We start from the raw sequence: 14,855 nt of genomic DNA on the forward strand, positions 1-14,855 counted from the left end.
TCCGAATGAAGTGAATAGTTAAATATTTCATATTCGGCATAACAAAAGTATCAATACTGTCAGAAATCTTCAACGCATTCTATTGAGATGTTTATTGAGAATTATTTATAATTAAATACAAAAAGGATCGACATTATTATGTTATTCCTTTTATAGGTAGGAACACGACGCTTTTCATATTTCCATGTAAATTAACGCAAGTAAGTGAAAGGCAATAAATATATACTGCTAGCATCAACCATAGTTAAAATCCTGACACTCAAAAACTACATTTCAGAGGAGCCATTCCAATTATACACAGAATTTAATAATAATTCCTCATAAGTTGGTCTAAAAGCACGCAAACATCAGGCCATACGAACGCAGAGATGTTTTATTCAACCCACATATTGAATTACATTTTCCAGCCATTTCGGTCAAGGAATTTTTACAACAGATAGCACTTTTTAAAAATTCCGAACATAACATTGAATATTATGTTGAAAACCATTACATAAGAACACGGTTCGGTGGAATGCAAGGGAATTACGGGACTATCAACAAAGCTTCAGACTCATCAAAAATGTATCGATCGATGCGCTCAAGCACTTTGAATGTTGTACTTTGGCTTCGTTTGCTGTATAATTGTTTACTGGTGAAATTAAAATAACATCGTGTTAAGGCCACTTCATTTTACTATTATTTTTTCAATCTAGGTCCTAGGATATTGATGTGTCTGATGTGACTTGTGATTAAAAATCAAAACAACACTTGTTTTGTTTTTAAGAAGTATTAAAGTACCAACCTGATAAAAACTTACCTGAAACATATTTTGAGCGTTACTCAATTCATATAATACCAAATGATATAAATACTAACCATATCTTATATTGATAATTAGTATTATGCAAAATTGTTAATTACCTTCACAGGCTAAAAGCTTTGCTAAAGTTATTTTTAACTCAAATGCTCATAAATTTTGCGTGATACGATTTCATAAAGGGAACTATATTTTCTATCACCAAAATTTATATTTGTCATCAAGTTGTATCACCTAATAAATAGATCTATCACCACGAAATATTTTCGTTCTCAGATAAACAAAAATTGTTCCCAGTTATGAATTATCAAATTAATGTTAATATGTGTGTAAAATAAGAGATCGATAACCAATAAAATTATATTGCATTACATGAATATAAACTTCGTTCTTATAATAACAGTTTTGTTACTTAAATAATAGTTCTGTGCTCAGAATGATAGATCTGTCACCAAATAAATCGATTATCGATCCCTGACTGCGACTCCTTTTTATTTGATATTTTGTCTCCAATACAGTAGTAACATTTTATTTCGTTCAGATATTAAATTAATAGTATCAATTTAATACATCAATTTATAATTTTAATGAAAAAATGATCAAAGGGGCGGAGACAAATTGGCGCGCTTTAAAAATTGACATGTGCAAACATATTAACGGATTAGCATTACGCTAAAATTCACTAGTATTCGGAAAGCACAAACGCTGGAGTCTTTTAAAAAATTGGTAAAGGATCATTATTTGCAAAGCTGCTAATCTTCACTGTTATTATTATTTTTGTTTTTCTTTGTTTTGTTTTTGTTTTTATCTGCTTTTATTTTTCTTTTAAATGCACTCACCTTTATAATTGTGTGTGTGTGTGTGTGTTTTGTTTTTATTATCTTTGCCTCAATTTATGTGTATTTTTTTTTTTGTAATTATTGTTATCTTTTTTTTCTTTAAACCTATTACGCTGATATGTTGTCTTCTTTTTTGTTTCTGTGTACACTATCTTCCCAATTTTGTAATTGTATTAACTTTCTGCTTTTATTTTTTGGTTGCTTGGAAGAAATTGCTGTTAAGCAATAAAGCCGCCAATTGCTTAGTATAATATCCTGATTTTGTCAAACTTTGTGTGTGCAATAAAGAGTATATAAATATAAATAAATATAAAAGCTGGCCAGCCCCCCACCAGAAGCAAAAATTGTGCTTATCGGCCAGAAAAGAAAAAGGGGGCGCCCTTCGAAATCCAAACCAGCGCTGATTATTCAGTGATTATTGTTTTTTAACAATAAATATTGATTATTTAAATAAAATTAAGTGTTTTATCTACAATTATGCTAACCATTAGCCAGCTATTAAACCAGAGCTGATTATTCAGTGGTTATTATTTTTAGAATAAATATTGATTATTTTAACTTTTAGTAACATAACATGATTAATTGGTGATCTCTTTAAATTAGTTTGCTTAAATACTTATTAGGACACACCTACATACAAAAACATTTATTTGGTACTAGACCTTATATCTCAGGATTTTAGGTGATTTATTGTGGAACTGATTTTGCATTGTTTGGTGACTACATTTTGGTGACAGATCTACTATTTTGAGGACAAACCCTATTATTTAAGAAACACAAAACTAATTAAATTGGTGATAGCTTAAATGATACCCTTTCATAAATTGTATAATTTGTGACAAAGTTTTTGGGTACGTTCAATCACATCACAGTTTTATCACAACCCTTAACTTAAGCTGACCAAAAGTTTTCTAATATAGTTGAGAAATTTTTAAACCCGCTTCACAACCTTTTTTACACACAATTAAAAGCAAGGTAAACTTTGAAAACCGCTCAACGTTATACAAAGGCTTTATAATCCTTTAGTATTTTTAAGGGAATTTTCCTCTAGCATTTTTTATATTTATATTTACGTATTTAAGAGGGGTTATATACTTCTACTTAATCTAGATATACTTATCGTGTTTCTAGAATTATAGATCCAATCTCCTTTATTGACTGGCACTAACATGGTCATCTCTTGGCCAGACAAAGGCTTTTGTGGTTTTCAGATCGATCAAATCTATTAGCTAACTCCGACAATATACCAAGAACTGGAACGTACATTGAGTTAAGATTTATAAGCACTCATTCATTCATTCCACAAAGTGATATGAGTACTTATTCAGTTAATTAATTATGTTCTTGCTAATAAAAATAAACCAGCGTGGATTTACGACTTCATTTTATTGGAATGCAAATCTTTCGATATAATAATTTATTGAATGAAATCTACACTTCCAAAACATGTCTAATAAATAATTTATTCAGTAATGATGTTCTTAGTATAAGATGCATAAAAACAGCTCCACAGTTACGGCTTCATTTTATTGGATTTCGAATCTTCATGACGTTTTATGTATCTCCGATGTAATCGAATGCCGAGGAAATATGACGGCTATTCCATATATGTGTCAGGTCAAGCCATCCAAACGATGCATAAATGAAAAATATACCTGTAATGTTGGAAATTTTGCTGTTCATTTTCACAAAAAATTGGGAGTATGCTATAGATGCGAATATTGTTGCTTCACTTTACTGTATATTTGCATTACGTGTTAATATTAAGAGGAACATGAAAGGTGATTTACTGTTTGAGCTTGAGCAAGTTATATTTCAAATCAGTTATACCATATTCCATACTTTGAAGAATTAAATTTGTAGGCTATCTAGCGTTCAGCTATAACAAAATTCACATTTAAAACGAAGCATGACACATACATCTGTTTCATTGCTAACAGATCGATCATTACCTTAACCGCATTCCATCAACATACGAATTGAAGCATCAACTGGTCAGTCGTAATCAAATAAAAACGATATTTACGTAATTGCCCAATGAAATGGTACGGGGTTATACAGACGCGACCGCATTTTAAACGCGTATTAAATAGATATAAACGTTGGTTATTAAGCTCTCGACATCGTTTTAATGAAGATGGAGCGGTTTAGTTTGTGTTATGTTCAGTCTCGAATATTGACTTGCAAAGCTAAATTTACGTTGCTGTACTTTATGTGTGAAGTGGGATTATGATTTAAATATAATGATGTTAGACGTGCACGTGAAATAGGGTTCAAGTTTTAATGAAGTTTTTTTTATGTCTTTGACTAACATAGATGACATCGTCATCACGCTATTTTAAATTATAACGTCTTCGAAGCTTCTTTCTCCAAAATATTTGACGAAATTTTTTGAAAAGCCCAATCTCGTCCTGATTTGATAAGCATGTAAATCTAAACAGTGAAGTATATAAAATTCGCTTCTTCTTTTATACCATTAAAACCTGTGTAACGTCGCCGTGACCGAGCAAGCTTAAGACCTTCTTCATTTGTTCTAAGCCGTAAATCAACCTTGTTACCTTCTTCAAATGTTTTCTTACCATTATCTGCCTTTTACCCTCCTTTCGGTTTCGCTAAGTATAAATAAATCCCATAGAAAGAGAGATTTCCTTGAAACTTTAATTTGAATAATTGATACATAAGCCCTGTATAAGACGAAAATCTTATTGAAGGGAGCTTTGAAGTTTGAATGACAAACATTATCGTCGACGGATAGATAAAAGGATAAACGGAGTATCGTCGCGTGAATCAATCTCTCTATTTTGTGAAGCAATTGTGTGCTTTGATGCCTGAGGACATGGTGTCGCGGAAAATAACAAAATTCTCGTGTAGTTGCGTGTTTTCCCTCTATGTATGTAACTCTATGTTCCATCCCTTAAATCTGGTTGTTAAGGAATGATTTAGACAGTTTATACGATTGATGATTTTTTTTTAATTTGGAATTGTTTCTTTTGTCCGGAGAAAAGTAAGTAAGTATTGTAAAATTATACAAAATTGTACTAACTACGAAAAAAATTATGCAAAGAGAATTTATTACCATTCCTAATTATTTCCACTGCCAATATATATGTTATCAATATTTTGCTTTATTCAATTTTATTTCAAAATCACTCTCTATAAATTTTGCATACAATTTTCTCTCGTAAAATGAACTGTGCAGCCGCCATGCCATAAAGAATTTTCAAACCTTTCATTTCGAGCTTTTTCAAGTATAAGCCCCAATTTCATATTTAATTGTTTTAAAACTTTCGGGTCACGACGTGCTAAGTATTTACCTATATTTGAAAAATAACTTAAATTTTAGTAAAATATTTGTTTGCATAATAATAATTTGTAATCGTGTAAAATATTTCTGTATTTGTCAACCAAAAAAACCCATCCTTTATTTTTTACATTTAAAAATCGTCTAAAATCACTCGTAAAAACCGAAAAGCTAAATATCAATTGACATAACGAATTTATTTCATCAAAGTTTTCGCATATCTATTGATTTATTGTCTGAATTCGAGAGAACGACTCATAAATACCTATCAAAATTTATGCTTGCGCACACACGTTTTAGAAAAAATATTGGATGTAATTAAACTGCCTATGTGTGGAATTTATATGATATCTCGAACCATCTAACGAATATTATAGCTAGAATTCTATATAAACTGGTCTACATCGAAACATATTTCATCATCATAAAGCCTAAATAAATTAAACAAAGCTTTTCCAAGCTAAATAGCTTGAGTTAAATGTTTAGGCGTAGATAAAGATCGAAAAAGTCAGTCTGATATTTACCACACATACAAAGAAATCGATACATATGTAGCACATTCACATCTTAATTTTGATAATGTTCATGTTTTCCCAACTTAAATTAAATTATTCAAAGGGTCGGAGAAATCACTATTACCGCTGCATATTTCATAATTTTTTTAAGATGTACGACATAAGCGCTCTCTTGGGCTTACGGGAAAATGTCATATTAATATTGTATAAGTACCCGTCATGCTTGGCTATTCACATCTCTAGTATATTAAGTGAACGCTTCCTCGAAATATTTGATTTATTTTTTAATGAAAATCCTTGACGGTTAGAGGAAGGGTATTTCTACAAGATTGAATTTTTCTTATAATATTGTATTGGGTATTATTCTCATTTTCCACAAGTTAATGTAGCATCACATATATGTGTATTATGTGCTATTACTATTAACGAACTATTAACTATCCTGTATAACATATAACTTATTATTTCTATATATATTATTTGTAATGTTTTGTGAAAGTAGGTACCGTATTTACTCAGGTCATAATATGAATCATGGGATTCATTAATGAAACTGGCTCATTTCATCTAATCTTACATGTCAATGTTGATTTCTGCGAAATAATACAAAAGTCAAATAAAACTAATGAAGGTTTCTGTTTGTTCCAGATAAATACAAAAGCAAGCATGGAGCAAGTTTACGACCTAGGCACGGAGCATTCAAAGCGCGCACCACCGATACTAACGGACACCTATGTGTACAGTTGAACCAGCAAATATGGTGAAATAGTAGTGTAGTGTGTTAACAAAGTGATACAATGAGCTTATAAGTTAAGTGAATGAGTGAAGATGCCTTACTACGGGTATCGAGAGGGGTCAGACTCGAGTGGGGGGTGTTCGGAATCGGAGGGGGGAGACTCGGACTCAGAGGGGGGGTTGAGTACAGAGAGCACGGTGGGTCAGGACTTGCCTTTCCCGGGCTTCACCCCCGTGGCTCTCCGCTATTTGACGCAAGATACGCGGCCACGGAGCTGGTGCCTAAAACTCATCACTAATCCATATCCTTTTTAATATAATAATATTATTATACATATAATTTTATATATGATTTCAATTTTTTTTATTAACTTATATCAATTGGTGTGATTAATGATATTAGTAAATGGTGAATAAATGTGCTACTAGGAAAATATATAAAGAAAAGCTCCCGTTTATCCAAGTTTTTAGGTATTCAAGAAGTTTGATAATATTTTTATATACAAATATTTGAATTGCCGAACGTGGTAAATATCGATTTTTTTATTATATACAACGCAACAAATATGAAATTTAACAATGATATACCAAAACAGTTATAAAAATTAGAATATTATTAAAACTCAAACATGACACACCAAACTCTTTATTCCCAAACTCTAAAACATACAATATTTTCGACATTTTAAACACAAAGTAGAGGCATTGAAAAGCTGCAAAAAGGTAAAATTCATCCATTTCTGAAACACAAACATAACAGAGTCAGTACATTTCAAATCAACCTTTGACATGGTAATCAGTCACGAAGAACATCAAAAGGCTGTCGCATCAGGCCGTCAGACATTAATCGTATGCAAACCATTGAATTGCCCAACTGAATTAGTTATCAGATCACGTGATGAATTTCCGCAAATCTGACTTTTATAAGGCATTCTGTGTATATTTTGTATATATTATAGATGATTATTGCTACTATAAGAATATAAAAAGCATATGAGTGTCACTGATCCTCGTAAAGAATCACGTCAATAAAACGTAGGTAACAATATTATTTATTTTAATTAATAACTGCATTAATTACACTAATGTACAATATCAGTGATGACTAAACAAACCAGACATAACAATTGTGTACTTTGCGATTTTAGTTCAAACAAAAAGCTAACAGAAATACACTAAGAAAATAGGTATACAGTAACTATAGCTGCGGCTAACTAGCGTATAAATTATGAAAAACGAGTCTGGTTAGTTTCAGGGTAACAACGTGTGTACAATAAAGACGTCAGTGGTTTAAGGAATGAAAGTGAGCGAGTGCATTTTGTTAGAAAAATTAACATTGTTTCCAATAAAGAATTGGGCGTTTTTGCGTATTCTTATGGTGGTTTGAAAAATGTTCTTACAAGATTTATGAACAAATTAGTAGAATTCCAAAAGGAACTCCCGCTACGTGATTAGGTTAAGTTGTTTATTCTTGGAAACATGATAAGGAAACTGGAAAACTGATTCTGTCTCAAGAAGTACTTACGTACTCTACAAGACCCAGTTATATATTAGTTGTGAGGGAGTTGAGGAAACTAATGTCCAAGCTTTACGTAAAATACATTTAATTACCAAACTGAATAAACAAAAGATCGTATGTGCCAGCCATACAGTTCAATTTAAAGCAAGCTAATTTAGACCATGAATAAATAATCAATAAATAATTACTACTACGGTATTTCAAGCGTACGTAAAAATCCACTGTACACTCCATTGTCTAAATAAAAACGATTGAAGCATGTACGTGAATCAGAACGGACTAGCCATTTGCAGAACAATAGCTTTCATCGACATTGTGCTGAATGTATAAAATCCACTGTATGAGTATACTAACATTAAAATTGAGAACGTAACGTTACATATTTTGATGGTTTATTAAATATATGCACGTACTATATTCGCAACTAAATGAATATTATACATTAATTCGCATTCAGTAGGACTGCATTATATTATTCATTATTATTCTGATTTAAATTTCAATAGAAAACCTTGTCTTAGAAATAAACACATTTTGGAATCCTAACTAGTTTAAAATACATTACCAATTAATAATATCACTATGTTATAATAAAAATATGATTTCAGAAGCATGAATATTCACAGAATTATTTATTTATCACCAGGTACACTAGCGTGCTAATTTAATTGGAAAACGTTTAATTCAATTACATTCTCGCATTAATAATTTCAGTGTGTGGCCCAATTTTTTGCCAATAAATATATTATTAATAATATATTTATGCGTAAGAACTTACCCACGTCTTTCTTCGTCTGATTTTCACCTTATCATGCTACAACATCTGAAAAGCCATTAATTCTAACGTTCTACTAGAACAGAATTATATAGGTTATTTTCGATACTTAAAGCTCTTTTTTATTAACTTCACCAACCACTTTTTACATTTACAATGACGTCCTAAAACTCTCATATTCTAAAAAATCCTATTAAATGTAATTTTTATAATTATATAACCAATTGAAATGTAGACAAAAAAATGTACTCTAATTAGGTCGTGCGCGATTTTATCGTCTCTTACGTTCCATATGATTTTATTTGAAAACTAAAGAACCGTGACATTCACATGCGTCGAGCATATTCTGAAATTTCACGGCTCGTGGGTTTCCATTCGAAGAAAAGGTTCGTAAAAGGTACTTAAAATGTTTCAGATGAGAGCCCTTATGTTAGGTTTAGGTACTAAAACTTTGTTAGACGCCTTACTACTTACGTGGTCTTGTAAAAGGTTGAGAACTTTGGATTTTATAGTTTCGCAGTTCTTGTTACAAATCTTTTTACGGACAACTGCGTTGTTTTGAAATTTTAAAGTTGTGCAATAAAAACTTCTTGCAGAACAAAATTAAATAGATAAGCTCGTCTCTAAAAGTGCCAGTATAATTTGTTCTATTTTTACTCGAAGTGAACTTAACTCATCTCCCTTCTTTTACCTATTATTATAGAGCCCGATATTTAACGGTTTATTTTTAAGATCTCTCTGGATTGAAAATGTTTTCAGATAGACGCAATGTTAAATTACTCTATTTTCTTACTAAAGTGTGAAAAGGTATACAAATTATAATCTATAAGATTAAATCTTTAAGCCTGCCGGTCGAAATATAATTCATAATGTAATGACGATGACAAAGCATAAATTGTTCAATAAAGTTTAGTGCCCATTGTACCAGCATCAAAGCATTATGGAAAAACCTTTAGGTACCTTATTTATGGAATAATATCAAAACTTTAATAATAATTGATAATATCATTCTAATCGATAAATGATGTACAATTTTCAGTTTTTATCAATAGATTTAAAATTGCAACAATTTGCAAAATAGCAAAGCAAAATAATAAATATATATACACATTATTTAAATCGAACATTATGTTGACCATTTTATTCTTTTATTGCCATCCAAATCGTAAAAGAAATTAAAAGATATATCCGTACGAAACGAGTTCGTTGCTTTGTTCGTTCTTATATTGTGTAGATGTTCCTTTATAGTACCGGTACCTAATAACAGAATTCCCATTATTGACTCATGGATGGTTTTATACCGAATACCTTCCGCAATTCTGACGCTTTCTGACACGCGCCGTCTTTCTTATTTCGTCCCAGCAACAATTGAATTCTGTACACGTTACAAATGATTTATGTTGTATTTTATTTTTACACGTCGGCTTGGTCTATAAAATTGTAATAATAAATAAACAGGAACGTCATTGGCCTATTTCCAAGATAAAAAGGAGAATGGCGAAACTGGGCCTAACTGTTACAGAAATCATAATATATTTAAAATTCATTATGTTATTTTTAGTAATTCTTGGTAAAATATTTACTTCTGATTCTATGGGAAAACAAATCTTTGAAAAAAAAGATAATGTGTTCACTACCGGCATTGTTATTTAGATTTCTATGACTACCGGTCTTATCAAGCAGAGATTGTCAGTGTTGTCAGGAGTAAAAAAGTCGAATATATCGATTAATACGAATGAATGACTATATTTTATTTTTAATTTTATTGAATTCAAATGCTTTATAAATCAGAAGCAAAACTTAACTTATTTTTAACACATATCTTAATTTATTTAGATCATTCTATAAAATAAAAACATGTTTTACTTAATCAATAATAATTATAACATTTTTATTTAGGTAGCTGGCCATTAATAAAATGTCAAATTATTAATCATAATTGTGTCAGTGATGAGTGATTTGTTTATGTTTGTTGTTTGACATTTGAGTGAAGTTTTAGGCCCTTCTCCCATTACGATACGCATAGGCGATTCAAGTATCATGCAAGTCTCGGAGACTAGTCGCCGCGGAGTATCTCACATACATTTTTATGTAGGCTCGCACACTACGCTACTGGTATCCTACACGTCTGCGACTAGTATAGCACTACTCACCGTGTCGGTCGCTTTTGCATCGGGTCTCGACTCTCGCGCGTATCTCTTCGTTAGAAAGATAAAAATATCTAATCATCGTGTTGTAGTTCTCGTTCGGCTACAAAAACTCTACAATTTATGTTTCTTTCAATATATGGATGAATCCAGTACTTCTTAGTTCTTACTCTTACGTTGGCGTCTTCTATTTCTATAAAAAAGAAAAACTGAAAGAGCTTCTTCGTCACTGGAATTGCTGATTGCTCGACATAACGACGTAACTGTTGTTGCAAGAAATAAATGAATTATTATTATTTATTATTATAACGTCGGTCCACAAAAACGAGGCACAATAATGATGAATTTAGTCATTTTTCAGTCGCATAATATGCGAGCATCGGGTAGCCAGCAAATATCTAAGTAGTATTCTACGCGAGTATCGTATTCTAGAAGTATCGTACCTAATGGCAGAAGGGCCTTAGTAATGTTATATTCAAAATTGATCTTAATCAATATCCCAATATCTCTGCTATCCCATAGAAAAGATCTATAATTATTATATTCATAGAGTCTGTATATTTTTATCTATTTAATCACCCATAAATCATCAGTGTAACGATCAGGCCCAGAGTCCTATGGGAGTTTGCCATTCTCCTTTTCACATCATGTTCAAGTTTATCACATTATTGACACTGGATACAGTTTAGACATAGGAGTTTTTATTTCGTAATCGCGACATTAATATGACTTATGTTTGATCGTTTTTTTTTTAGATTAATATTTATTTAAAACTAGGTAGCATATAAATGCTAGTTTAGTACCTATATAGCATAGTGGGCTTTATTAGTATCCACAAATGATTATATTATGAGAACTAGTAGGTATGTGAACTTAATAGTCATGCAATAATTAGTCACTGGTTTTAATGGCCCTAGGCAATAGAAAATGGACATAAAGCGATCATCATTAAATCCGGAATAACACGCAAATCCAGCTGAATATGTATTTTCAAGGTATTTTCAGTTTTACGTGACTATTTTAACAGAACTCTAATAATGAATAATCTCTATGAAGTTATGAATATATGCATGGCATGAGCTTCGTAAGCACATATTTTGTTTACATAATAAGCTAAGATTACAGAGGCTTGCAAAATGAAATGAATGCAAATGTTAGGAGTAATGTAAACAAGCAGTGATAATTGAATGTATCACGTGTTGGTTCTGATAAAGCGAAATTATTACCCTACGTTTCTTTAACATAAACATCGTAATTCGTATTCCTTTAAAGAACTGTTCTCAACTTTTTTTTTATTACGGCTTCAGTCATAATAATGTGTTATACTGCAACATTAACGTGAAGGAGATTTGAAGGAGAATTTCAATTGATATTAAAAAGACTTTAAATAGTTTACATTCTTTATTTTATCTTATCGTTACTGAGCTACGAATTATTTCTATTGTCACTGGGATAAAGTTCGACGACTCAAGATATTGCTAAAAAATATCTTTATTATTTTTGTAGCGAGAATACAACATTTTGTGTACCTTGTATGTGTGTACCTACAAATTTTAATGGGGTGCAGCAGTAACAGAAGTTTAATTATTTATAAACATTCTCATATAAATAACATGAAATACAGCATAAACGCTAATGGCAATAAATTGCACTGCTGTTTAAAGACAATATTTTAGCAAAGAATTTCAGAACGAAAACTTAAATTCCATATCATGGGAAGCGGAACAAACCGCGGAACAATCAATTCTAGTAAGTTGTTTAAGGTCGGCTACGTCATGCCGTGTTAGTGCTGGCAATGTCCCAAAACATGGTGTCTTCTAGTACAACGTCAGCATGTAATGAATGGGCTTTACAATACACCATTATCGTGGCCTTCACCCTTGAATTATGATTATAGGAATCTAGCATCTGTGCTGGATATCATTAGTTGTGTCATTAGGGTGTAGAATATGGCAGAGGCGAGCATGTGCTATCGTCGCTTTAATAAAATTGTTACTACCTATATTTATAAGTGTCTATTAAAATAAGTTTTAATGGAACTTTAGGTAAGCCAAATTATTGATTTAATTGATACTTTTTTTGGTAATATAAGATATGACAATCGAGGATATGAATAATAATTAAAAATGTTTTTAAACACATTATCTGTGATCACTGATTAGTTTACTTTTTTTAATCATCGCAAATAAGATATCTAGTAGGTATACGTTACCGGCTTACCGCAGTATATATAAAATAAACACAAACTATAATTATCATCTAACAATCACACAGTAACACACTTTCCTATCTCTACTGTGTTCCACTCATTAACTTAGCCTGAATACCCGTGTAAATACAACAGCAGCCGCATAATATTCATATGCATGTATTATGTACGTGTATAGCATTCATATGAATTTCTCCTTTTAACCTGTATGAAAAAACAACAAGATTTCATGCATGCACTTTAATATAAAACTCTGCGCACTCAGTCCATTTTAATTTTAACTTTTCGTTAAATTTTTACGATTTCAAAATTCAGAATTAACTCCGAGGTCTGCGACGATTTGCATGTGTTGAATAAAGTAAATATTTTTCTTCCTGCGTCAATGTTTGGTTTTGGGGAAATAATTACACAATTTGATACTGATGTTTTATTATTGATAATGTAAGATGTATCGAAATATTGCTTAATAAAATGGTTATAATATTGATTTATTATAAATATCTCTACTTACATATACCTATTTCATATTTTTGCTACGAGTAATTTTTAATACGTTATGATTTTAAACAACTTTCACAATAATGGAAAGAATAAAAGGCGCTTAAAATGTGAATTTGAAACTGAAATTTCATCGCAAAATGCAGAGTATATTAATTTAATGAAATATACCAAAGTTTTTCAATTTGTGTTCATATATATGCGGCTGTCATTTGAATATTGTTTTTGTTAGGCCTGTATTTAAATTAAATTCATATATTTTACTGCCAATATAAGCAGTGCAAAACAAGACGTATGTAATGAGTTTCACTAATTATAGGAAACTCAAAAAAAATTATAGGTAAATTTAACCGATCGCGCATAGTATTTAAAGATAAATATGAAATACACTAAGAATACCCGACAGCTACTTCAATTATCGAATTTCATCAGCCGTTTTGGTCCATATTATATTACGATATTAGGTATTTAATATTCATGTGACAACAACACCTCATCACTATAGACAGCTATAAATATTCTAAAATACCCGAAAGCGATGCACTCGCGGTATTCGCCAGGATCTTACATCATCATTCTGTAAACATTTACATAATTTTCGAGCCATTGGCACGCCGGAAACATAAAATAAGATCGCGTTAGGGAACTAGCAAGTCTCCGTACACTTAATCGGTTGACTCTGTAGTGTTTGCAAGAACGTATTTGACAAAATAATATAAGTACCTAGTTAATAATTTCAACCATAATGTCTCAAATAACATGCATTTTTATGATGATAAGTAAAAAGACAGAAAATCTTTGATATCAATCACTGTGAAGTGTGACCGCTATTATATTTAGGACTTTTAACAGAAAAGACTAAAAACGTCCTACCTATAGGGTGAGGGTCGATCTTAATTCGGATCTCGTACTACCTACTATCATAAACTTGTGCTAACAGATTAGTTCTATTTAAGCCGTTTCTTGAGAAAAATTTCTTATCATTTCCTTATGAATATTAGCATAAAATTGCATGCCAACAAAACGCCGGTAACAAATAGGTGGCCCAACTTATAGCTGTAAGCTATTGTGATTCAAACAACTTCTTGTTGGTAACATTCCAAGGTTTAAAATACAATAACTTTCAAGTTAATACTGAAATTAACGATATTAATAATTTTTCTATAAAATATATGTATAAGACAAGATGTGAACATTTTATTTAGGTTTTAGCATTAATAGACACCTTCGAGAGTCGTAGCTTTTTAGTGCTAAATATTATGTATTGGTGTAAAGTTTTTTTATAGCAGTACAAGCTGTTATCAGGGACGTCGTTCCCATCAAGTATAAATTTTTACATCTAACCCATATAACGAAATAGCTAATATACTTTTTCACTTTTCATACAAAGTATACTCTGCTGAAATAATCAATTATAATAAATATCAGGTATATTAATAGCTATATCAAGTAGTTAAACATGCAGCTCATATTATTAAACAAAAATAGTCCATAACCACAGAATAACTAACGTATTAA

The 14,855-nt window shown here is 31.0% G+C and overlaps 1 protein-coding gene across 3 annotated transcripts in view; it reads left to right on the forward strand.

Annotated features, from left to right (window-relative positions):
- The window catches only part of LOC123695314 (voltage-dependent T-type calcium channel subunit alpha-1G-like), a 102,465-nt gene that overhangs the window by 55,574 nt on the left and 32,036 nt on the right, over positions 1 to 14,855 (forward strand). For all 3 annotated transcript variants that reach the window (XM_045641123.1, XM_045641124.1, XM_045641121.1), the window contains exon 3: positions 6,103 to 6,491. In XM_045641123.1, the coding sequence (XP_045497079.1) occupies positions 6,283 to 6,491 (209 nt within the window). In that variant the 5' untranslated portion in view covers positions 6,103 to 6,282. The remainder of the gene's footprint in view (positions 1 to 6,102; positions 6,492 to 14,855) is intronic.

Source organism: Colias croceus, chromosome 11 (genome assembly GCF_905220415.1).
Source record: "Colias croceus chromosome 11, ilColCroc2.1".
Classification (NCBI taxonomy): domain Eukaryota; kingdom Metazoa; phylum Arthropoda; class Insecta; order Lepidoptera; family Pieridae; genus Colias; species Colias croceus.